This window comes from Diabrotica virgifera, chromosome 3 (assembly GCF_917563875.1).
Source record: "Diabrotica virgifera virgifera chromosome 3, PGI_DIABVI_V3a".
NCBI lineage: Eukaryota > Metazoa > Arthropoda > Insecta > Coleoptera > Chrysomelidae > Diabrotica > Diabrotica virgifera.
In genome coordinates, this window is record NC_065445.1 from 23,699,930 (window position 1) to 23,727,723 (window position 27,794).

A 27,794-nucleotide genomic window follows, 5' to 3' on the forward strand; every position below is an offset into this window, starting at 1 on the left:
TCTTATCACATATTCGAGAGAGAGGCTTCCACATCTTCGGTCATATTATTTCTATTTCTGTTCCTCGACCTGTCACCAAAACTGTAAATCCATCGTTGTAATGCATTTGTACGGTATGAAGGGGTTGTTAACCTTACACCAAGCTCCCATCATAGAGCATAGGTGTTTTCTGTTGGACATTACTTTCGTAAGTATCACTACATTTTCGCTGGTTTGGTTCATACACATATTTCTCAGATACTCGGTAATCGTTTGATATCTAACATGGAGTACCGCGCAAAGGGGAGATTCCATTTGAGTAAAAAGTGCTGTTTATGCTTCTTACTCATCAACTACCTTTTATAAAATATCACCTTGATAATGAAGTTGTTTTTTAGCGCGGCAAAAATGGGGACCTTAATTTATGGTTGATAAATTATGTGGATTAAATAAATTTTGATATTCAGATTACCGCAATCTGGATTTTATAGAGCAAGCTAGTGGGTTGCTTCAATAGAATTAGTCCAGAAAGCCACTGCGCATCCGCTAGGAAAAATATTCTGATTCGGATTTTTTGCACAATCTTACTCAAAAAGGACTCCTTTTAACAAATTTGCATGTTGCCAGGACCAAAAGGTGGTCAAAAATTTTTAAACGTTTTTTTTTTGTTTTTTTCCTAAAATTATTTTTTTTGCATGAAAAAAAGTTTTTTTAGGTTTTTTGGATCATTCCAAACAGAAAAGGTCTTTAGTGACTTTTCTCTAAAAATGATAGTTTTTGACATATAAGCGATTAAAAATTGAAAAATTGCGAAATCGGCCATTTATAACCCTCAAAAACTATGTGAAAAACTGAAAATTTGAATGTTGCCAAGGTAGGTAGATATTCTTTAAACATCGATTGATGAAATCCCGAAGAGTTTTTTGCAATACAATATTCAAAACTCCTTTGTTTTTTAATTGATAATCAAGCGTGCGCGACCCTATTTTTGCACCGGACAGTATGGTGCAAATGAAAGGATTAAATTCGTTATTTCGTAAACCGGCGACTTTAAGGAAAAATCCCGAAACAGGTCGATTTTTATTTTTAAGTTATGATATTGTGGCATGTACGGTATACTAGTGACGTCATCCATCTGGACGTGGTGACGTAATCGATGATTTTTTTAGATGAGAATAGGGGTCGTGTGGTAGCTTATTTGAAAGGTTCTTCAATTCTCTATTCAGTAATGTAAACATTTATATAATTATTTATACAGGGTGTCCTTCTACTTCTTTTTTGTCAAATAATTTAATTTAATAAAAATTTTTTGGACACCCTGTATAAATAATTATGTAAATGTTTATATTACTGAATAGAGAATTAAAGAACCTTTCAAATGAGCTAGCACACGACCCCTATTCTCATTTAAAAAAATCATCGATTACGTCATCACGTCCAGATGGATGACGTCACTAGTATACCATATATGCCACAATATCCTAACTTAAAAATAAAAATCGACCTGTTTCGGGATTTTTCCTTAAAGTCGCCGGTTTACGAAATAACGAATTTATTCCTTTCGTTTGCACCATACTGTCGGTGGAAAATAGTGTCGCGCACGCGTGATTAGCAATTAAAAACAAAGGAGTTTTGAATATTGTATTGCAAAAAACTCTTCGGGATTTCATCAATCGATGTTTAAAGAATATCTACCTACCTTGGCAACATTCAAATTTTCAGTTTTTCACATAGTTTTTGAGGGTTAAAAATGGCCGATTTCGCAATTTTTCAATTTTTAATCGCTTATATGTCAAAAACTATCATTTTTAGAGAAAAGTCACTAAAGACCTTTTCTGTTTGGAATGATCCAAAAAACCTAAAAAAAACTTTTTTCCGTGCAAAAAAATAATTTTAGGAAAAAAACAAAAAAAAAAACGTTTAAAAAAGTTTTGACCACCTTTTGGTCCCGGCAACATGCAAATTTGTTAAAAGGAGTCCTTTTTCAGTAAGATTGTGCAAAAAATCCGAATCAGAATATTTTTCCTAGCGGATGCGCAGTGGCTTTCTGGACTAAATCCAGATTGCACTGATCTGTGAATGACTGCATGGTTGTGTATTAACCACCGATATATGAAAATAATTTCTTACCGCGTCTTTCAAGCTATGTCAGAAGAGCTAAAAATAGCGAAACACATATCGCAGAATGGCGGGTTAGACGATGTGTGAATATTCCTTTTCGTATATTATTTACAAATTTTGATATTTTTAGGTCCGTCCGGCTACTTAAGTTCCAAACGTCCAATGAGCTCACTCGTATCTGCCAAAAACGTGCTGCCATTACTTTTACAAATAGCCTTATGTGCCTTATTTCAAATGGGATCGATTTACTACCTGTTCCAACAACGATGGTTCAAACCAATTCCAAGCAATACGATCGAACCGATAATAGTTTCTTGGGAGAACACAGTGGTATTCTGTGTTTCGTGTTACCAGTATATTATCTTAGCGGTGGTGTACTCCAAAGGCAGGCCGTACCGAGAAATGCTTATTACCAATTCATGGTTCCTGTTGTCGGCTGTTTTATTGGTGATAGCTGTAACGTGGCTCGTTGTTTATCCCTGCGAGTATATTGCCGATTTGATGAACGTGGTCTACATTCCACACGGAAAGAGACCGGAGAATGATTTCAAGTACAGTTTGTTAGCATTTCCCGTTCTTCATTTTATATTGGCGAGTCTAATAGAGGTTAGTATTTTTCATATTTTAGTGCTAGTTTCTTTAGGTAATGTAGTAATATCTGACCTGCAATTAACTTTAAAAGAAATACTGTATATACTAGAATACATGCAGCGACTGATCCACAGTGGAAAGTTAGAAACAGCTTCTAACCTAGAGTGGATTGCTGAAAACAAACTCGACAAGCGCGGTGTTTTAACTGCCAAAACCCCCCTAATGGCGAAACATATCTATATGTACCCCAGTTGGATAGATCAGTATTTGAAAATCCCACACATCTGAATAGAACTAGAAAGAACATCAGAAGAATAAAAAACCTATCTCTTTGCAAGTAGCAGCGTGTAACACCAGAAGCCTTTTATCAGAACAAAGGTTTACATAAGTACAGTGGAACCCCGATAAGTCGGCCCCTGATAACCCGGAACTCCGGCTAACCCGGACCGATTTTTATCAGACAAACATTTAAACAATAAAAATGAATGTAATAAAATATTCGACAGATAATGGGTATTCGTGTAATTTGAACTACATATACCATAGTAAAAATGACTCATGGCACACCACATTCATTGTCGTGTTATCGAAAACAACAGGCACCTGTAGTATCCTTTATTTATTTGAAACTGTCTTAGTATTGTTTAGAAAAGACTATTAAAATTCTTTTTTTTTAACAATGGACTTAGTCATCACTGTTATTAAATAACATAACATCAGAGACGGTATTGTGTGTAGTAAAGTCGTATTATTCGCTTCCGTTCTATAATCGTTCGTAAATCTATTCAGATTTTGTGTTTTCGTGTTTTTGTCTATAAGGGCAACAAAACGTAAAAATGTAGTAACAATGGAAAAGAAACTAGAAGCATTAAGTAGAATTGATAAAGGCGAATCTTGCAGCATTATATGATGTCGGTACATCTACAGTATCGGATTGGAAGAAAAATAGAACTAAAATCGAAAAATTTTTTTTCAAAATGATAACAAAAGACAGTTTGGACAATCGATGCAAAGCTAATAAAGCTAAGAATGAGACTCTTGACGACGCTTTGTATGTGTGGTTTTGTGTGGAATGCGAACGTGGTTTACCAGTGTCTGTGTAACAATTTTAACGGAGTTTATCTGTAAGCATACCTTATTTTATTAATTTTTACCATTTTCTCCGGCTAACCCGGATTTTCGATAACCCGGATCGGCCGCGGTCCCGATTAATCCGAGTTAAAGGGGTTCCACTGTAGAAAGCGAAATAGCAAACATTAACTGGGACATAATAGGAGTAAATGAAGTCAGAAGAAAACGAGAAAGTTTGGAACTCAATTCACATTTTAGCACATCGGAAACGAAGATACTTCAGTGAACGGTACTGCACTCTTTGTCCACAGAATGCATTAGTACAATACACGAAAGTACAGTATAAAGTAAAGTTTTGCACAAGTACAATATCACATCCGTCAAAGGAATTTTAAGCTCAATGACAGATATAAGGTGTATTCGCGGAGCAAATCCTGAACTTACTCAGAGGGACAGCGCCTGCGCATTTTAAAATTGGGCGTACGCGGAGGTCGAATTTTTTCCTCTGAACACCCAATACGCAAGCGTTCTTCCTCTGGGTAAGTTCAGGATTTGCTCTGCGAATATACCTAGTGTATAAAGATTCTTCAGATTTACACCCCAACCTCATCTCGTTCAGATGAGGAACCTTCAGAAGCTCTTAAGAACCCTATAGGGTCCTTAAGACCAAGACCAAAATTTTATTTGTAAGGAAAATATTTGTATTAGGAAGTATAGCTCAAGTGGAAATCGGTGGAACTGTGCATTTTATCAATGAAATTAGATATGTCTCAGACACTCCAGAAGCCGCTAACGATAACATGTTTTAACATCGCATTATAGGCTATTGATTATGTACTATAGAAAGGAACTACAACGTTAACGGGGTTTTATTATTTCATATGGTCAATGAATCTCTATATCTCAAAAAACCGCGGAGTGCTACCATTTAAAGGGGTGCGTTTATGAGAAATGGGTGAATTAGTCCCTGGGCATAGGTTACATTAGGGTGAGTTCTATGAACTTTTGGTACAAACACGTCTACATAAAAATTGTTCCCGGATAAATTTCCTGGTTAAATATAACTTTTTAAAGTCAAAGATACTTTTTTTTACAAAAATATATTCAAAAGAAAAAGCACAAAGAAACCCAAAAGAAAGAAATTTTGTTTTTTGTCCCATAACTTTTGTCCACGGGGATATAGGTATAGACATTGCTTCACCGAAAAAAAACTTACATATTTTATCTTTAAAATGATGTTTGATAGAGGCCACTAGGATTTACAGTTTTCGAAATATAATTTTTCAAAGTTTGCCACTCACAGCAATTTTGGGCAATTTTCCTTGTTATTTCGCAAATATTGCTCTGTAACTTTTTTCTACGTAACTTTAGGCATATGCAATGGTACATGTAAGAGGAATAAAAATCAATTACCTTTAAAATGTTCTACTGTATAATGTTGTACGACTTCTTTTAAAGAGGTTATCTTTTTCAAGATTTTATACTTTTAACGAGTTTTAATATTTTTTAAGATTATTTTTTAAATTTCCCAGTATAACTTTTTTTTCTACATTTAGGTATATATTATTATATAATGAAAAAGAAAGCTTATTCTGTTTACTTTAAAATGGTGTGTTATAAAAAAATCTAGGATTATTTTTGAATAAGATATGATTTTTCAAAATGTAATAAGTACTTGCATCGATTTTTGATTTTAGGATTATTTTTTAAATTTCTCATTACAACTTTTTTATGTGATTGTGTGTTATGATTGAATCTTATTTTTTATAGGTAATACTTTGGATCCACTTGACTCGGCCGGGCAAACTTCAAATTTGGATTAATTCCAATATTTACTGTCAAAGCTCCACAAGCACCACAAAGCTTTGCTTGAAAAAATAGCATGTAAATGTACCAAAGGATGTACAAAAAAATGCGGTTGTAGGAAGATAGGAATTAGTTGTTCAATATTCTGCAAAGGGTGCATGTGCATGGGTACTAATTGTGGGAACTCTAAGATAACTGAGGTGTCAGAGGAAGATATTGAAGCTAATGCTAACGAAGAGATGGACCTTGATTTTGAAAATTTTTTAAATGTCAACGTTTAAATAATTTTAACTAAAGTGATGTTTTTTAAGACTAATGTTTATGTAATTTTTGTAAAAGAAATAATTTTAAATAATACAGGTAAAAAAATATCAAAGAATCACTCGGTCTCCATTATTTAAATATATATGATACGCCATTTTAAAGAACAGAAAATAAGCCCTCTTTATTGAGCAATATATAGTATATTCATGTACAAGAAAAAAAGTTATATTGAGAAATTTAAAAAATAATCCTAAAATCAAAAATCGTTGCAAGTACTTATTACATTTTGAAAAATAATATCTTATTCAAAAATAGTCCTAGAATTGTAAAATGTAAAAAATAATATTTTTTTATATTAGGTATTATATAATATATAAGTATTATATAATATATTATATAATAATATTATTTTATTTTTATATTATATTATAAGAAATCGTTGAAAGTATAAAACCTTGAAAAACCATAATCTCTTTCGAAAAGAAAAAGTCGTACAACGTTATACAGTAGTCAGTAGACCATTTTAAAGGTAATTGATTTCTATTCCTATTACGTGTACCATTGCATATACCTAAAGTTACGTAGAAAAAAGTTACAGAACAATATTTGCGAAATAACAAGGAAAATTGCCCAAAATTGCTGTGATTGGCGAATTTTGAAAAATCATATTTCGAAAAGTATAAATCCTAATTACCTCTACTAAACAACATTTTAAAGAAGAAGTATGTAGGTTTTTTTTCTGTAAAGCAATGTCTGTACCTATATCCTCGTGGACAAAAGTTATGGGACAAAAAACAAAATGTCTTTCTTTAGGGTTTCTTTGTGCTTTTTCTTTTGAATATATCTTTGTAAAAAAAGTATCATTGACTTTAAAAAGTGATATGTAGATAGGAAATTTAACGAGGAAGAATTTTTATGTAGGTATGTTTGTACCAAAAGTGCATAGAACTCACCCTAATGTAACCTGTGCCCAGGGACTAATTCACCCATTTCTCAAAAACGCAACCCTTTAAATTGTAGCACTCCGCGGTTTTTTCATATATAGATGTCCGTTGACCATATGAAATAATAAAACCCCGTTAACGTTGTAGTTCCTTTTAGCTATCTTATTTTGAATATTATCAATAGCCTATTAATCATTGTAAATTAGTCGACGGATATTAGTACAGTGAAAATAATAAGACGAGAACTGGACGATAGTGATTATAAAGAATAAATTTTAAAGTTTTTTCTACTTTAATGACAAAAAAAGCAAGCTCATTAGCAGAAACCAATTCAAAATTATTTTGCACATCGCATGTGAAACATTATTTGGTTGAAAAATCTCATTTTTGTTGGCACAAAAATATATTAATTTGTCTAGACTAAATCACAGTTCTGTTTATCTGTTACTATCAACATTCACACAGTGTTGCCAAACTGAATTTTGTTATTTTGGGTGTAAATTTTTTCCACCGATCTCCGAGGGTACATACCTAAAAAGATCAGGTTATGAGAATTTTCCCAGAATTTTCAAACCTTATTTTCTTTTAATTTTCTGAGAACGATTTCCGGAGTGGAAATCGAAGCATTAAACAATAGTTAATTAAGAAATGTAATTTTCATTACACCAACAATTGTGGCTCAATTCCATATAAACATACTACTAAACAATATTACAATCGAAGACATACGAAACAGAACTAAAGTTACAGATGTTGTGGAGAGAGCTTACGGATTGAAATGGAGATGGGCTGGCCACGTGGCAAGAATGAAGGATGGAAGATGAATATGCAAGTTAACCTAATAATGGAGACCAAGAACAGATAAACGCAACAGAGGAAGACCACCTACAAGAAGATCTGCGAAAGATGACGAAAAATTGGATCCATACTGCACAAGACTGTCTCTCTGGATACAAACAGGGGAGGCCTATGTCATGCAGTGGACATGTTGCTAAAACCTACTGATAATATATATTTCTTCTAATATTATTTCTTCTTTCTTTTTACAGGTGGGCATGGCAGACAGAGAATGGTTGAAGAAATGTATCCAGTTTATAAAGTGTAAATCTATTCCAAAAAATCGGTACAAACTTTTACTCAGAGAACAGAATAATTATTCACCTCTCATAAATGACACAGAACCGCTTCTTTAGAAACAACGGTTAAAATAATATTTTAAATATTTATATTTTCCCCATGACTTTATATTATTATGTTTATTAGTTCATTTCTCAGAATTATTTGAAAAATATAATAGTCCTGGATCCCGCGTACTAAATAAAAGATTATTAATAGCAAGCTGAAAATTTGTTCATAGATTAACGGTGTTGAGTCGGACAAACTTTGATGTATGGGACACTGGAACAGGGGAAGTTTTAATTATTGTGGAACATGATAAACGTGTCATCCGGACAAGTTTATGATTGTGAAAAATAGAAGGCTGTTTTTAAGTTTATTCGATAGCCAAAGTTATACAGGGTGTAACAAAAATACAGGTCATAATTTAAATCACATATTCTGTGACCAAAAATAGTTCGATTGAACCTAACTTACCTTAGTCCAAATGAGCATACAAAAAAAGGTATAACCCTTTGAAGTTACAAGATAAAAATCGTTTTTTTCCGATATATCGAAAACTATTAGATATTTTTTAATGAAAATGGACACGTGGCATTCTTATGGCAGGAACATTTTAAAAATAAATTATAGTTAAATTTCTGCACCCCATAAAAATATTATGGGGTTTTGTTCCCTTAAACCCCCCCAAACTGTTTTGTACGTTCCAATTAAATTATTGTTGTGGTACCATTAGTTAAACACAGTTTTTTAAACTTTTTTGCCTCTTAGTATTTTTTTGAAAAGCTAGTTTTTATCGAGATATTTTGAATATTTGTCAAATCCACCACATATTTGTATACTGTTACGTATGATTGTAGAGACCTGGTAATAATATGAATTTTTTTTTTATAAATTACAGTTTGAGGTATATTTTGAACCATATTAGAAAAGAAGCCACATCTCGATAAAAGGTGCCTCATCGCAAAAATACTAAGAGGCAAAAAAGTTTTAAAAACATCCTGTTTAACTAATGGTATCGCAATAATAGTTTAATTGGAACGTACACAAACATTTGGGGGGTTTAAAGGCACAGAACCCCCATAAAATTTTTATGTAAACATATTAAAAAAGAAGCCGCATCTCGATTAAAACTGGTTTATCGAAAAAATATTAAGAGGGAAAAAAGTTTTAAAAACATTGTGTTTAACTAAGGATTAGGGCTTCCAATCCCGCAGCCTGAGTTCAATCTCGGTATTTACGGAACTACGAATTTTCAATCCCGCGGGATCTCGGTATTTGCGTGATCCCGCATATTGAAAGTAGTCACATTTATATAAGGTAAATAAAACAATAAATTAATCAACTAACTCCACATTTATTTAAGTATTACTATTAGTATGAGATCAAAACTGTTTTTTCTTCACAAAAAACACTAACAAATACTGAAAAAACAAAAAATCTATCTTCTTCAAAAAATACACCAACAAAATTTTAAAAATCAACCAAAAACCCATTTTCAACTGAAAATTAATATAGTTTACTAATTTAGTTGCTATATTACTTAGCTGTAAGTTACTATTATTTAGCTAAAGCTTTCAATAGGGTTTTTCATCGATTGTCATTTGTTTCGAGCTTCTGTCATATGTTGTATAATCTGTGTATAATATTAATATGCACGGATTATACGACAGAATAAGGATATGACAGAAGCTCGAAACAAATGACTGCGAATGAAAAGCCCTATTGAAAATGTTTGCAAAGGAAACACAACATATTGGATGGTATGAATTAAAACGGAGTACGGAGTACTAAGAGTACGTTCTCATGGGTATGAGCATAGAGTATAAGTTTATACTACATTTTATACGAATAAAAATATGTCGATGTGATGAGTTTCTGCCCATCCACCGTACATAAGAGTAGATACTACCGCGTGGAGTATGTATGTACTCCAAAATTTTAAGTATAAACTACATTCTCATTTTTATTCATACGAGCCAATATCTAAATCTAAACTGTCATCTGCCAAATTCCTGAGAATTTTAGACACAATATAGCCAGCAGCAGAAGATGCCCTTTCGGCTTCCATACATCGACGGTATTCCTTTTTAGGCTTTATATTATGTAAATGTAAGATATTTTCCCATTGACTCCCCAGATTCATAGAGAGTCATTTCTATTTTAATAATGGACTCAAGTGTACTAGCTCGAGATGGCGACGGGCAAACTAAATACATTACATGCTGACGACATAGTTAACTCTAACTTCTGTTGCAATGTAAGATCAAGATCGGAACCCGATGATGGAACCTCTACATGACATTGTTTCTCACGTGTTTCTTACTTGATCAGCCTATTTGTCATAATTGCTCTCAGATGAAATTCAAAGGCTGAAGTTCATTCCCGTTACAAAATCATTAATTTCTTTTCGAAGTAAATTTTTCGGTGGGAGATGAAAAGTTTCATCGTCACACGACGCTTGGTATCTACAGGGCTTTTGGAGATAAATCAGTAGTGCAGTCACATTTCTACGTCGTTGTAAAATACGGCGCAAAGATAAAGCTAATTCTGAAACTAACCTTGAATAATTTTTTTCCAGTTTTTTGATAATTTTGAGCGTGGCTACAGCAGTAATGTAAGCTTTTTTCAGTCCCGCAAATCCCGCGGATCCCGCGCCTGTAATCCCGCATCATGCGGGATTGGAAAATGACGCGGGATCTCGCAATACCGAGATCTCGGTATTGCGGGATTGGAAGCCCTACTAAGGATACCACAATAATAATTTAATTGGAACGTACAAAAAAGTTTGGGAGGGTTTAAGGGAACAAAACCCCCATAAAATTTTTATGGGATGCACAAATTTAACTATAATTTATTTTTAAAATGTTCCTGCCATAAGAATGCCACGTGTCCATTTTCATTAAAATATCTCTAATAGTTCTCGATATATCGGAAAATATCGATTTTTATCGTGTAACTTCAAAGGGCTGTAACTTTTTTTGTGTGCATATTTGTACTAAAGTAAGTTAGTTCAATCGAACTATTTTTGGTCCCAGAATATGTGATTTAATTTATGACCTGTATTTTTTTACACCCTGTATAATATATTAAAAAATGTTTGTCCGACAAAAAGTTTGGGCATTTTAACCAGTCCGACACGTAGAACATGTCATATGACAGGAATTATGTTGGTGATAAATAGCAGTCTGATTTTTGCATGTGAGTTTAATGAAAGGGTAACAAATCAATTGGAAGTTCTGTCCCTGTAAGACAAAATTTATGGGAAGTTTTCGTAGTCCTACATTTGAAACCTGTAAGATATAGATAGTTTCGAACGTCGGACTACGAAATCTTCCCATGAGTTTGGTCGGACAGAAATTCCAATTGATTTTTTACCCATTCATTAAACTCTCATGCAAAAATCAGACTGCTATTTATCATCAATATATTTCCTGTCATTTGACATGTTCTACGTGTCGGACTGGTTAAGATGCCCAACATTTTTGTCGGACAAACATTTTTTCTTATATGTATTATATAACGGTGGCTATTGAACAAACTTAAAAACAGCCTGCTATTTTTCACAATCATAAACTTGTGCAGATGACAAGTTTATCATGTTCCACAATTAAAACTTCCAGTGTTCCCATACATCAAAGTTTGTCCGACTCAGCACCGTTAATCTATGAACAAATTTTCAGCCTGATATTAATAATCTTTTATTTGGTACGCGGGATCCAGGACTATATTTGTAACCTATAAGGTACAATTTATATAACCATTGCTCTATTACTAGTCTTAGGCGTAAATATATCTAGTTATTGAAACTTTAAAGTATTCCAACTTGTCCAAACCTATATTTTTATAAATATATATTTTTATATTTATTCTTCATAGTATTATAGATTATAACCAGTTATTTGTAGTTTCTATCCGCGATTTAAACGAACTGTAGAGGGTGCTTTAACAGATGCCTAGCTAATCAAGAATGTAGAAAAACAAACCAATTTGCCACAACCGTAGCACGGAAAACATATTTTAAGTGTTAACAATTTATGAGTGTAGCCAAGTGTTTTCTTATTTTTAACCATCTATGTCATTCAAATTTACCATTCTACGCTGGGGTGCAAAATTAACCGGACACCTTAAAAAGGGTCATTTTTTATGTCTGGAATTTTCTAAACCTGTTGTCTGATTTAAGTGACTTTTTTAATATATTATAGCCTTATTCTTTAACATTATCGCTGTAATAGTATTGTTGCTAAACAGTTAAATTTTCATTGTATACCGGATGTACCGATCAAACTGTGTTTTTTTTCTAAAAGTTCGCATCACCCTGTGGAACATTCTAGCATTTATAAAATACTGAAATTAAATTCAAACTATAGCCTCATGTTTTCTCAACATATTGTTTTTTGATTCATTCGCTTACATTGGTCCATAAAAAAGTTAGGTACTTTAACAACTAGCCATGTTTTTAATCAATACAGGGTGTTTTAAATAAGTATGGCCAACTGTAAGGGAAAATTCTGCATAAAAAATAATGAGAGTTTGCTTTATAAACGTTATGTCCGCAAATGCTTCGTTTCCGAGATATGGGGTGTTGAAATTTTTATTACAAATTGACGATTTATTTATTGCTTTAAAACCGGTCGAGATATGCAAATGAAATTTGGTCGGTTTTAAGACGTAGTTATTGTACATTTTTTGGCGCAATATTCACCATTGGCGCGCATACGGGTAATATAACCGCTCATATTACCCGTATGCGCGCCAATGGTGAATATTAAATTCTTACTTGTATGTCAAAAAATGTACAATAACTACGTCTTAAAACCCACCAAATTTCATTTGCATATCTCAAGCGGTTTTAAAGCAATAAATAAATCGTCAGTTTGTAAGAAAAATGTCAACATCCTCTATCTCAGAAACGAAGCATTTTGCGAACATAGGTTTATAAAGCAAACTGTCATTATTCTTTCATGTAAAACTACCCCTTGAAGTTTGCCACACTTATTTTGAAAACACCCTGTATTCATGAATTACATCGGTAATTGTTAAAGTACCTAACTTTTTTATGGTCCAATATAAGCGAATGAATCAAAAAACAGAATGTTGAGAAAACATGAATCTACAGTTGGGTTTTAATTTCAGTATTTTATAAATGCTAGAATATTCCACAGGGTGATGCGAAGTTTGAGAAAAAAACACAGTTTCATTGGTACACCCGGTATCCAATGAAAATTCACCCGTTTAGTAACAATATTATTACAGCAATATTGTTAACGAATAAGGCTATAACATATTTAAAAAATCACTTAAATCGGACAACAGGTTTAGAAAATTCGAGACATCAAAAATGACCCATTTTTAAAGTGTATGGTTAATTTTGCACCCCAGTGTATATTATATTCCACTGCTCACGAGTTTAATTAATTTTCCAGCTAATTTCAATAAGTTCAACAACTTTATTCAAATAACCGCCATGAATTTTTAGTTTTTTCAATAATGGATTGAAGCTTAACACAGTTGATGGTTCTCAGTAAAACGATAAGACAACCGGAAGTGGTAACAGCTTATGGTGAACAACTGAAGAGAACTACCAGTATCACCTACCTTGGCTGTAATCTAAATGAGAACATAAGCAAAGAAATTTGAATACGTATAGAGAAGACCAGAGCTGCATTCTTTGAGATGAAGAAACTGTTATGTGGAAACAATATTACTTTAAGACTGAAAATTAGATTAGTGAGATGTTATGTGTTCTCTACTCTTTTGTATGGTGTCGAAGGTTGGAGTTTAATGGATACACTTCTCAAGAATCTGGAAGCCTTTGAAAGGTGAAAGAAGAAGAGGAAAAAGTGGAAAATAAAGATATTAAAGGTTATCTTGTGGATATTTCTAAAGACGTTATTTTTAAATATATAGACGACACAGTAGGACTTTAACAAAAGGCTAAGCGTTTTTAAATGCTGTGTTAAATTTCTGTCTTTTATTGCGTCTTAGTCTAGCATTTACCAATTCTTCATTCATGTCTTCCTTTAGAAACTCATTGAGAAAAACAACACCTTTCTTTAAAGTTTGCTTTTTCACTATTGCGACTACAATAGAAATTTTAATTAAGATCGATATATTAGGTACATATATAATAAATGCCAAACTTCTGTTTATAAAGCTTGCTTGAAAAAAAAACGCTACATAACAAATGTGAACACATGATCATACCATTGTTATTGATTTCTTAAATTTTAATTAATGAGTCAAAAAACATTGTACATTTTGATCTCGAGGAAAAATGCATATTTATTGCATCCGAACGATAATTACTACATTGTGGTAAAGAACAGTATTGTTTTCATTTACTTTTTAACATTATGATACCTTATTATGCCTTTTCTCATAGTATTTACAATATTCATAACAATTTAACTAAATGCCAAAATGTTTTGTTTTCCTGCATTCTCTAAATAAAATTTTTGACTCGCCGTGCCTTCCTGTTCCGTTTGACATCGCGGTTAGTGTCCATACAGTATTAGACCTGGATCCCGCGTAAGAAAGAAAAGTTGATTAATAGCAAGCTGAAAATTTGTTAATAGCTTAACGGTGTCTAGTCGGACAAACTTTGATGCACGGGAACACTGGAACAGGGGAAGTTTTAACTGTGGAGCATGATAAACGTGTCGTCCTGACAAGTTTATGATTGTGAAAAATAGCAAGTTGTTTTTAAGTTTATTCGATAGCCAACGTTATGTAATATATGCGAAAATGTTTGTCCGACAAAAATGTTGAGCATTTTAACGAGTCCGACACGTGGAACATGCTTGGTTAAAAGAGGTAGACTTTTTGCACTGTATTCCCTGTCTACCCTTATGTCTATGAATACATTTCCATTTAAGAAAAACTGAGCCAGACACGTCAAGGTCGCCTATAAATCGTGCTGGTAATCGCCTTGCAGCGAAACCAAAAACAAAAAGAAGAAGAAGAAGAAAAACTGTCACTTTTGACAATAATTCATAATAAATTGCAATCGTAACTTCAAATTTAAACTAATCGATTTATTTTGGCAGCAAATTATTTCTTGCCATGTGACATATTAATTACATTATTATTTCGTTTGTAGAAAGTTGAGAAATATTACGTTATACAATTTTAGTAATAATTTATTTAGGTACCCTTTTTCAATCAAGCAAAGCATTATAACACGAAGAATGATATTCAATAGAACTTTCACAATTATCTGGCAACTGAACCTCATTGAATTGATGACCAAGTATTTTACTAACTTTGTAAAATGTTCGAAAATTACTCAAAAATGTTCCGTTGAATGGTTTCACTTTTGATTTGGCGACTTAAAATTTAAACTGTTGACACTCAAAAATAGACACAAAAACACTCCATAGTTAATATAAATTTTAATTTCCAACACACGTGGCAAACAGAAACTCAGAGACCATGTACTTTCAAATACTACTTTGTATAGCACAAAGTGTCACACTGACAAATGCAGCCTTCTAATACATACTTCTAAGCATAATGTGTCATATTTACGTCTATTCTTATAAGCACCGAAGTTTTAGACTCTTCACATTTTTCAATGTCGTTTACAGGGTTAAGATTTGAGTATGGAAAAAAATGTATACGTTTTTTGTAGGAAATTTTCCGTACTTTCTGATGCGCCTAATTAGAAAACCCTAAGAGATTGCTTTCACAGGTTCTTTGACATTTTTTATTGTCATTTTGAGAAAATCTAGAACAAACTCCACCCAAAAAATAATTGTTTTGCAATATATACATGCATTGATACTTACCTCACTGTTTTTGGAGTGTGCATGTATATATATGCACATGCAAATATGTGAATATAAATAATATACAACTAAAATAGCTTTATCAATATGTGACTAAGTCATTCTGAAAAAATGTTTTTTATTTATTTCCTAAGATTTGCCCAAACTTTTTGTCCGACATATAACTTTTTGCGTTACAAAATATAATTTGTACATAAAAAAATCAAAATTAGCTTGCTATTTATCACTAACATTTTTGTCTATATATTACATGTTTAGAATGTCCGACTAGGAAAATTTCCCATTCATTTTGTCCGACAGAACTTCCAGTTGCTTTTTTAACCTTTCATTAAACTCTCATGCAAAAATCAGACTGCTATTCATCACCAACATAGTTCCTGTGAGGTGACATGTTCTACGTGTCGGACTCGTTAAAATGCCCAACCTTTTTGTCGGACAAACATTTTTTCATATATTATATAACGTTGGCTATTGAATAAACTTAAAAACAACTTGCTATTTTTCACCATCATAAACTTGTCAGGACGACACGTTTATCATGCTCCACCGTTAAAACTTCCCCTGTTTCAGTGTTCCCGTGCATCAATGTTAGTCCGACTAGACACCGTTAAGCTATTAACAAATTGTCAGCTTGCTGTTAATCAACTTTTTTTTCTTACGCAGGATCCAGGTCTATATAATATTTTGATAATGTTGACCCTAGACAATAAAAAAGAGAGGATAGCGCAAGTTACAATACCAATTGTTGGCTCCCATATGTCACATGTTAAGCACGTGTTCGATAGGCATCGGAGTTAGGCAGACTTGATGCGAAACCTCATGAACCTTGGAAACGTATGCTTGGAAAAAAATGAATCCCAAAAACATTGACTGCATATAGGTCTGGATCCCGCGTACCAAAAAAAGTTGATTAATAGCAAGCTGAACATTTTTTAATAGCTTAAGGGTGTCTAGTCGGACAAACTTTGATATATGGGAACACTGGAACAGGGGAAGTTTTAATTGTGGAACAGGTTAAAAATTTGGAACGTCAGACTACGAAAACGTCAGATGTATTTTGTCGGAAAGAACTTCCAATTGATTTGTTACCCTTTCATTAAACTCTCATGCAAAAATCAGACTGCTATTACTAACCAACATGATTCCTGTCACTTGACATGTTCTTCGTGTTTCACTCATTAAAATGCCCAGTTGGTGATAAACACCAGTCTGGTTTTTGCATGAGAGTTTAATAAAAGAGAACCAAATCAATTGGAAGTTCTGTCCGACAAAATACATTTGACGTTCCAAATTTTTAACCTGTTCCACCATTAAAACTTCACCTGTTCCAGTGTTCCCATATATTAAAGTTTGTCCGACTACATACCGTAAAGCTGTTAACAAATTTTCAGCTTGCTATTAATCACCTTTTTTTCTTATGGGGGATCCAGACCTAATATCTTAATTTCATACCGAAATGCGCGACAAGGTCGAACTTGCACGTAGCCTAAAGTACAGCTCACAAAATTTTATGTTCGAAATCTGCATTAGATAGGATGCGGACGGATTAAAGCAATAATTGAATAAAACTAAACAGATAGTTTATTTTACATAATGAGAAAAACATTACAAAAAAGTTAAAAGATGGTCTTAGAATTTAATAAATAATGTGAACCAAAAATATGACAATATGCTCAACTGCGCCACACTTGTTTATAACTAAGAGAAATTTATCTACTTTTGTTATTTAAATCTAGATTTTTATTGTATACTTACCGTGTGATGTTCCTAAAGAGAAATAAAATTGATTCTTATATAACAATGTTTTCTTCCCTGTACCCTTCATAGTACCACCTTTTAAATATTAAAAAGATAAAGGCAGGTTTTGTTTATATTCGATTCAGAGTTGGACCACCATCTCCATATAGCTATTTCAGCATCCTCATGCCTCCTCAGTGAAGCTATGCAGTCACAACTCTGAAAGGAATATAAACAATCTGCCTATTTAAGGGAAACCATCGCGATACAATGATTTCACCTTTTGAGACGCAATCTAGCGACATCTCTCGTATTACGAGGAAAACAACGAAAAGCCCTAGATACAAAGTTTACTACTTTTTAAACAATTAGAATAATTGAAATAAAAATATAATAAACAATATTTTAAATCCAAGACTTTTCTTCTTCGAGCCCTCAATCTGAGAGGCAACTGAAGGTCTTTGTTTATAAGCAGTCTTCATTTTTATAAATGCTTGCCTTGCAGTTTCAATTCGGACTTTAATTTCTTTACTTTGGTCATTTTTGTCATCAACCCAGGTTCCCTGGGTTGCTCTATCATTAACCTTTCATTCCTATGTTGTGTTTTAGAGACAATCATAAATTTAGTTTTTTTCTTGTTTATTTTTAGTCCGTATCGAATGCAATAATCGTTAATTCTATTTAGCAATTCTTGTAGCGACTCCACGGTATCTGCCATTATAACGGTGTCATCAGCGAATCTTATGTTATTTACTATTCTACCGTTTATAGAGATTCCATCACTTAGCTCCGCTATCGCTTCCTGAAATATGGCTTCACTGTACACGTTAAACAGTAGCGGCGACAGAACACAACCCTGTCTTACTCCTCTCTTTATATCAATATGCTCTGATTCTTGTTCTTCTATCTTTATATTGGCGTTTTGATTCCAATATAGATTGATGATAATTCGTAAATCTCGTCTGTCTATATCTCTGTTTTTCAATAATTCTATTAGCTTTTCATGCCGGACCCTGTCGAACGCTTTTTCGAAGTCGATAGAAGAGGAATAAATATCCAGGTTCATTTCTAAGCATTTTGAGAGAGGACATTAAACGCAAACAATGCCTCTCTTGTTCCAAGTCCTTTGCGGAACCCAAATTGGGTATCGTCCATATCATCTTCTAGCTTTCTGTATAATCTTCCATGAATCACCTTTAGAAATATTTTGAGGGTATGGCTTATTAGTGATATTGTCCTATAATCCGAACAATCTTTGGCATATATTGTTTTTGGTATTTTTACAAAGGTCGACACCAACCATTCCTGAGGGATGGAACATCTACACCATGCAGCTGTAGGTGAACACCTACAGCTGCATGGTGGGAAAGTATATATCGAGGATGTCGTTTTAGTCGGCAACGACAACAAACGTCTTCAGTGGCTTTTAGGAAAGTTATTGAACTTATACCTGGCAGGGATGACCAGGCGCGGTTAGTTAGGCTTGCAACCGCACAAAACCAACATCTGAGACCACTGCATAGCTTTACCGGGTGGAAGTCATTGAGGCAGTTATTAATGGCGAGAATGTCGCAGGTAATGATCTACTCTATAGAAGTGATGCAGTTCCAGAGAGGGTGACTCAAGAGAGGGTTTGTCAGCTCTAGGTTGTGGAAGAACCAAGAGAAAAGAGTGTAGGAGTGAAAAAAGCAAAGCACCCAACTAATTGAAAGATATACGCGAAGCGGCCGGGTGGTTAAAACATCCCTAAGACATTTTTTTGGCTTGGCCCGTAGACTTACTCTTTGGCATAAATTGTTGTATGAAAACTTTGGTAAAGTACGTTAGTCTTAAATAAACAATATTCTTCTTAAATAATAATTGATAGCCCGACAAAAATTGTAAATATTCTTTACCCTTCAAATATATTACGTTGTCATATCTTAACTTCTACAGTGGTGCTTGTAATTAACTCAACCGATCATTTTCAAATGATTCATCAAATATATCCTAAAAGTAAATCATGAAAACAAAAACGTGGCTCCAAAAGTTCTTGCACTCAAGTTTATTTAATATGTTAGTTTCACCATCCTTCAGAAAAGCAGCGGAGTTTGCAGAACCCTCAACATGCAGAGGTGTTGCAGAGCACATAGAGAAAATTAAACCGATCGCGGACGAGCGGCATTCCCTATACCAGCGTTTCCCAAACTGTGCTCCGCGGAGCACTCGGTGCTCCGCGAAGCATCTACAGGTGCTCCACTATATGACGATAATAAACGGTTGGTATTTGTTGACCGGTAAGTTATTCTTATGGTGACTACCAACAGGTGGTGATAGGGTCCACATTCTAGTCCCCGGTATACCCTCACGTCTGTAGTCTTGAGTCTAGAGCTTTCTCTTTGGATTATGTAGTCAATTATTGACCGTAATTTGTGGATATTCTTGTGTATTTTCCCCATTCATTATTTTTAGCGATCGGAATTGGCAAAAATCTCTCAGAATCGGTGAAAAATAAAAACCTAGATAGCTTTCCACTAATCACAGAATTTCGAGAAGAACTGGAATCGGGCATACCTGAAGCTGTCTTAAACGAGTTCCACACTCATCTGCTAAATTTACTTGAAAACTTCAAGAATTATTTTCCTGAGAAATTCCACGACAAAATTAAAGAAAACTTCTGGGTTGCAGATCCATATGTAGGTACCTTGCAATGGTAAAAAAACCATCTTCCTTAACATCTCAGCAGTATGAATGCCTGATAGATTTGACATAGGATTCTGCGATAAGAAACATTTTGAAAGTAAATCGCTAGTAGATTTTTGGTGTCAACTCAAAGACGAATTTAAAATTGTGTCAGATAAAGCGAAACTTATTCTTCTCCCTTTTGCAACAACATACTTATGTGAAGCAGCATTATCTGCCTATGTGGCCACTAAAACAAAATATAGATCTCGCCTGAATGCGGAACCTGACATTCGATTGCAGTTATCCCAAATTCAACCGGATATTACTAACCTGTGCAACTGTGCAAATCAAGGCAGCCCCATTCTTCACATTAAAATGAATACATTACGTTTTTTAAGATTTTAGAAATAAGACCTGTGTGTTCATTTTATTTTTGTTTTTCGCTATATGTAATTAAGTTTCTTATGTTTGCGATTGAAAAAAAAATTGAATAAAGTGAATAGAAAATGTAATGGTAATCCCCCCCCCCCCCAACTAATATCTCTCGTTCTCTGTGGCACCTATAAAGGCTTCAGGTGCAATATGGTAAGTGCTCCCTACAGAATTTCTGTCCTGAATAGTGCCCCTCGACCAAAAAACTTTGGGAAACGCTGCCCTATACAAAGCTCGAACACCTCGAAAACGACTAAAATCCAGGAAAAGCTTACTTGAAACAGTGCAGGATGAACCGTCCAAGTATTTTCCTCTTCCCCAGGGTCAATGGACTGGTTAATCTCTGGACTTTAAAATGTGGAAAACTATGAATTCTAGGACGGTGGTAGCTCCAGTAAAATTAAACGTTGTAAAATGGGGAAAATAGACCAAGATGATATAAACTGTGACTATGAAGAAATACAGAAAATGAAACATCTTCTTATACCATGCAGACATCAGACATCTTCTTTTACATGCAGAAACTGTCCTCATCGGTATACCCTCGAAGACTTGTCAACAAATTTGGAACCGACGTAGCCCGATACTGGGCCGAAATTATCAGAATGACATGTCCGGACACGATAAAGTAAAGTAAAGTATATCATCCTTCAGAAATTAAGAAAATATTTGCTTTAGCAATCTTTGACGCAGCCTGATAACGCTTCTCATAGATATAATTAGTTTTTATAATTATTTCCCAAGGTATCGATTGTATACTTAAAAAGTGTGTGTACAACATTTAATATAAGTATGTATTACAACAATACCCATCATTGAAAAAAGGTTTTTCTAATAAAATATATTTGATAAACCTTCGAATGCTATAATCTGTGTAAAAATTTAGTCACGTAAGTAAGTCAGTTAATATTTAACTTGAGCATGTTATATATTCATATCAAGCTATGTATTATAGTGTGAATTGTTTTGTTTTGAATATAAACATGATCGAAAAACTAAGAAAAATAGAAAAAAATATTAAGATGAGATTATCTATTATTAATAAGAACACATTGAATAAAAATGGCGTTATGACATTATTGACAAGTAATGTAATGACTACTTATCGTAATAAATCCTAAAATATTATTTATATCGCATTTTAAATTGAGAAAGACCTGAATTTATTGTTTCTACTATCTCTTGAGCACATCTTAAAAATTATGGCAAAAATGGATAAAACACCTTCAAAATATCCTGAAAATTCTCATATAAAACGAAGTCCCGCCAGAAGAATCCCATTTAAGTTTTCGCAATCCTTTGTTGAATTTGATTAGAGATTTTTGTAGGTCCGACAAACAAAATTTAACGTTAACTAAATTATTGAGAAGAGGAGCCCAAAGTTAAAGACAGATGAGCGAACAAGAATGAACAAGACTATATTCGATTCCTTTTTGTTAAGATAAATTCATGTTGTTTTATAATCTAAATTTAACCCTCACGCACAAGTTGTAGTCCATGTGACTAACAACTTCAGTGAGAAACTGGGTTTATTTATTATGTACTAGGTTGCTGCAAATAAACTCTATTATTATTATTATTATACATCTTACATTCAGCATCAATCCCACTCTAACTCTATATTTTCACTCTAATTTCACATAAATCATGCTCAACACCAAGGTGACCAGTGAATGTTACCTTCACACGTCATTACCATTACTATGACAAGAGTGGCCTTACCGAAAAGTAGTCAAAACAATGGTTTTTTAGCAAGAACGAAAATTATTCAACCAGAGTCGAGCAAGGAATCAAAACCTTTCAAGGTTTTTCTTTATTTTGGTTTTCTCAATAGCTTAATATATTTATCCTTTACGCCAATTTCTCCCCTTTGTGCCTGCTTGATATTAAGGCTCCGGTCCAACTAAGACATAGGTACGACTAACAAACTTCTCCGCCGTCTGATTCCTAGTTTCCAGCTTCGTCAGTCGTTCCATTCGCCAGGATGAAGGTTCCTTTCCGACATTACCTTCTGAATACCACCTAGTCAGGATTATTTCGGCCTTCCTCTCTTACTTCTTTCCCTTGGCATCCATTATTTTGGCAGCCTGACGTCGTCCATTCGCTCTACATGACCATGACCATACCGTATCAGTTGCCTCGTTTGAATTTCATCTATGATAGTTGACTTGACTCCCATGATATGTCTGATTTGGTCATTTTGTATTCTTTAAAGCCTTGACTTTCTAGCTGATTTTCTCCAGAAGTCCATTTCCAATGCAAGAGGGCGTCGTTCCAGGGATTTAGTAAATTGTAGTCAGGGGCGTAATAGAGGCCCCGCAGCGTGAAGCTTGCGGGGGGGGGGGCCCAATCGCTTAAGGGCCCCATCTTGTCATCTGATATTATGTAAAAATCTGTTATTGTAACATTATTTTACGTTGTGTGTTTAAAATTAAAAAGGTAAATTTCTAAATAGACGTATTTGCCAAGTTAATCATCTCATAATATCTAGAAACTTAATCCCTTCCGGCTCCGGCCTACCGAAATTTTATGGTAACGACAATAAACTATAATGCTTTGTACGTGACTATTGAAAGATTTGAGAATTGCAATTTGCCGAAATGGGTTTTCTCTTTAATCTTTGCCTACGTTTAGTATTTCGATACAATTATCCAGAGGCGTAACAAAGGCCCCCGCAGCATGAAGCCCCAATATGTCAAGTGCCCCGTCTTGTTGTCTAATATATGTAAAAATGTGTTTTTATATTATTTGCATACACACTTTTTTTAAGCAGTGCAGTATTGAAAATTAAGTTGTCCATCCGAATTAATAAAATTGTAGATATATTCGCTGATACTATTAGTAATAATTACTGATAATTAGTAAACATAGTAATGATTACTAATGTAATCATTTAGTAATTTTTGTTCTATTTTATTCTATACCAATAAAGATGAAAAATGTAAGTCGTCATAAACAATGCATGAATACACCAATAGCTCAGTAAATGACAGTTTTGGAGTGAAATTATCAGCGTCACGACGGACGCATTTGCTTGACAATTTGGATTTAGGTTCTAGTTACACTCCACTTCAAAGTTGGATTTATGCCGTTGGTTGCTTTTACTTCGGGGGGTAACCCCTCCTTGGGGTGAAAAACATACGTTTAAAATAAGTCCGGAAATGTATAAATTGACTAATTATAAGCAACTTTCGTTCTTCTATAGAGTTTCTTTATCTATGCTAATACTTTTCAAGTCATTTGCGAGTGATAATTTTTATTAAAAAAACAACGTTTTCAGACGGGTTTTTCGCAAATAACTCAAAAATAAGTATTTATCGAATTAAATATTAGATATCGAAAAAATATTTTGTAGCAAAAATGTAGCTTATAAGATTCCGAAAATGGTGTACTTATTCATGAAGTCTATCGACACAGTAAAAGCACAGTTGAAGCTCATGAAGAATTATTCTTATTTGTCCAATTAAAAATCGAATATTTCAACCTGAAATAACCAAAAAATGAAGCAATTTTCGGGAAAAACTCTTAAAACTTTTTTTAAATGTTAAAAAAAGCTTTATTTTTGTTTTTTTTATAAAAGTTTCTAGCATCAAACCTATACGAGTTACGCTCAAAATAAAGTTGGCCCCTTTTTGGTAAAAAAAATCGTGAAAATCTGCCCCTATTTCGCACCCCAAATAAAATTAATCATTAGCGCTTTACCATTTACTTTAAATATTTATTGTTTATATGATCTGTAAGTTTGACCGGTTCGAAGTTCTTATTTTTGAAAAAATTTAAAAGTTTTTTTTATTTTGAAAAAATGCCTTTTTTTCAAAATAACTTAAAAAGTATTAGTGATACGAAAAATCTCAAAGAGTAAAGAAATGTAGGTCTTGCTTTTATAAATATTTTGGCTTTATTTTGTTTTTCTGTAAGACAAAATATGGTTAAGACATGGCTGTTTAAAATTTGCATATACTCGTGATTAGTGACTCGTTCAAGCCCTTAAACTAGAACCCTTTTAAAAATAAGCAGTTTGAATTGAACCGGTGAAACTTACAGTTAACTTATAAAAAAGTTAGGTAATTTGTAAGGCGATAATGATTAGTTTCATTTGGGGTGCTAAATAGGGGGAGATTTTCACAATTTTTTACCAAAAAATGGGATTAACTGTATTTTGAGCGTAACTGGCTTAGTTTTGATGCTAGAAACTTTTGTAAAAAATAAAGCTTCTTTTAAACACTTTAAAAAAGTTCTAATGAGTTTCCCCGAACAGTATTTCATTTTTTGGTTATTTCACGTTGAAATATTCTATTTGGAATTTGACGAATAAGAAAAACTTTTCATGAGCTACAAGTTTTCTTTTACTGAGTCAATAGACTTCATTTTTGTTTCACTTTTTTTTATAAGCTAGATACATTCTTGCTAACAATATTCTTTTCGATCGAATACTTACTCTTTGAACTATTTGCGAAAAATCGCCTAACAACGTGGTTTTTTGTGGAACAATAAACATTTTTACTCATAAATAACTCGAAAAGACTTGAGTTGACCACTTCGGTGGGGACATTGATTTACTGGGCTGTAACACATATAGATATTTGTTACACATGTCGCATTGGGTAATTTTTTAAAGGGGGTCCCATTTCCAATTCTGCGGGGGGCCCTATGGAGTTTGTTACGCCACTGGTTGTAGTGCATAGAGCACTATACTTTTAAAGATGGAGTTAAAGATGAGATGTTTTCTTTGATTTGATAGTTATTTTGACCATAGCATCGGGTTTAGGCATCCAATCACCCTTTTTCTTTTCACGATCCTTTGCTCTATCTCTTTTTCGGTTGCGCCCACTCTTGTTGATTGTTGTTCCCAAATATATATATATTCCTCACCGTTCTTGATTGTTTTGTGTTCGTTGACCATTAGATCTTATGCTTCATTCCCGATACATAAGTATTGTGTTTTGTTTCTATTTACAGAAACCCTAATAACACCAAACATTCCATGTATGTTCCTAGAATGTACACACAGGACATTGAAAACATTCCTGGAATGTCCTCAAAAGCACAATAACGTCCCATAAATGTCCCAGGAAAGTCCTCTGTCACCATTTTAAATATTCCTTGAATTTCTTGTTGGAACATTCCACGAATGTCTACGAATGTTCTTTGGACATTCACAGTATATTTTTTAGACATTCCCTGGATATAGTCGCTGATGTGACATAATACCTCCGATTTGTTTTTTCATGAGTTTTGTAAGAGAGAATTAAAACTTTTTTTACAGTCACCTCCTATTTTCATATGATATTTTTTGACATGTTTTGTAGTAAATTCAACTATCTATTTACCACAAAACATGTCAAAATTTACATGTGAAAACAGGAGATGACCCTAAAAATAGTTTTTCGTCTCCTACAAAATTCATGAAAAAGCAGATAGGAGGTATTGCCACATCGCCGACGATATACCAGAAGTATATGTGGCCATACCAAATAATACATCCTTGTAAGCCCATAATCATCACTACGATGATGATTCATTGTATTGAATTGTACATTACAATTACAATCTGGTCATAACTGACCAATGAGCAATTTTAATTTAACCTAAATTACTATTGTTCCTTAAAATGAAGAGCTTACCCCATAGCGTCTCTTATCTAATCTAAAAAGATCGTGCACTATTCTAACATACACAGGCACACAAGCACTATGCTCTGCTTTTCACTATCACCTATCACTCAAACTAGTTCAAAAGGCTTTATCCTCTTCAATCTTCTAGTTTGCCCAGTAGTATCGAGGAGCTAGATTTCCTCAATATTCTTGTACTTATTAAGGCTCCACTCTTCATAATAACCGTCTCCTCATGAATTCTAAACCTTCATTGTCTGCTGCAACTATGAGGTAGTCGTCCGCAAAATGTAGAGTATACACTACCGTCGTCAAGTTGGATCCCCATCTTCTCCAGTGTTTTAGTGCTTCATTTAAATAGAACTTGAATAGTACTGGAGAGAGGCAGAATCTTTGTCGTAACCCTTCTGTTACTGGAAATTCTTCTGATAAGGTGTTGTTTAGTTTGATTTTTTATGTTGCTTTCTTGTATAATAGTTTGACTGCGACAATGATCGTGCTATTTAACGAAGATCGACCAAGAGACTGCCACAGTTTTCTTGCTGGAATCGTGTCATGCGCTTTTGTGAAATTCACAAATAAAAGACATATTTTCTGGCTTCTTTCAACTTTCTTTTCGTTAAGTTGTGTTAAGGCAAATATGTAGTCTACGCAAGATTTTCCAGCTCTAAATCCTACTTGTTCAATTTCATGAGCTTCGTATTCTTCTCAATCATTTTTTTAAAGACTAGATATCAAATTTTGTAACAATCAATAATAATAATTTCGTTTACTTATGTGATTTAACGTTTATAACATATTCTTATTTATCTGAACATACATTTAATTTTTCGTAATTGCTTTGTCTAATTTTTTAACTGATTGTCTATTACCGAAGGTAATGATCGTAGATTTTTTGTGTTGAAAGAGGTACTTAATAGTTTCAGCTGATAACTGGAACAAGTTTGATTACATATTTATTAAGATTACTCAAAATCATTAATATCATTTTTATCTTATCGGACGTAGTAGGTAGATACAGCTCACAAGTTTTTTTGGATCCATCAAGTGTTTTCAAAATGGCTACACACCTAGACGTGGATAAAATTATTACAAAACTCACCTCCAAAGAGGGTATGTATCTAATTTTTTATTAAATCTTTAGGAACTAAATGTTTAGAATAACATAATTGTATTAAAATTAATGCCATTCGATATGTATGTTTGTTTATGACAGATCAAAGCAAATATTTTAACTCATTTGCTTATCACTCTCATTTATTTGTTTATATGTATTTTTTCGTAATATATTTTTTTATTCAGAGTAATATCCTAGTATTTCTTCTTCTTCAAATGCAAATCCACTAATGGATGTTGGCGATCACATTTTCCATTAACTCTCTGTTTCTTGCAATGTGTATCAGTGATTGTATGTCGGTAATCCCTGTCCATTGCCTTATGTTTCGGAGCCAGGACATTTTCTTGCGTCCTATTCCTCTCTTGCCTTTAATTTTACCCTGGATTATAAGTTGAAGTTGAAGGAACTGGTATTTACTCTTCGTTATTTTTTTATACGCCAACTATATTAACCAATATTAACAAACTAAAAACAGTACTCTCGATTTAGATACTGTTTGTTGGTATACTTTTGTCATTGCCTATACCAGGGGTCACCAATTAGCGGACCG

At 33.5% G+C, this 27,794-nt stretch overlaps 2 protein-coding genes across 2 annotated transcripts in view; both read left to right on the top strand.

Annotated features, from left to right (window-relative positions):
* Positions 1 to 17,483, top strand: part of LOC114349503 (polyamine-transporting ATPase 13A3) — a 71,120-nt gene extending 53,637 nt beyond the window's left edge. Inside the window, exons 16-17 of the mRNA XM_050646381.1 lie at positions 2,231 to 2,706; positions 7,826 to 17,483. Coding sequence (XP_050502338.1) covers positions 2,231 to 2,706; positions 7,826 to 7,969 — 620 coding nt within the window. The 3' untranslated portion in view covers positions 7,970 to 17,483. The remainder of the gene's footprint in view (positions 1 to 2,230; positions 2,707 to 7,825) is intronic.
* A 3,712-nt stretch (positions 17,484 to 21,195) lies between these two features.
* Positions 21,196 to 27,794, top strand: part of LOC114349518 (serine/threonine-protein phosphatase PP1-beta) — a 36,596-nt gene continuing 29,997 nt past the window's right edge. The window contains exons 1-2 of the mRNA XM_028299921.2: positions 21,196 to 21,405; positions 27,136 to 27,240. Coding sequence (XP_028155722.1) covers positions 27,186 to 27,240 — 55 coding nt within the window. The 5' untranslated portion in view covers positions 21,196 to 21,405; positions 27,136 to 27,185. The remainder of the gene's footprint in view (positions 21,406 to 27,135; positions 27,241 to 27,794) is intronic.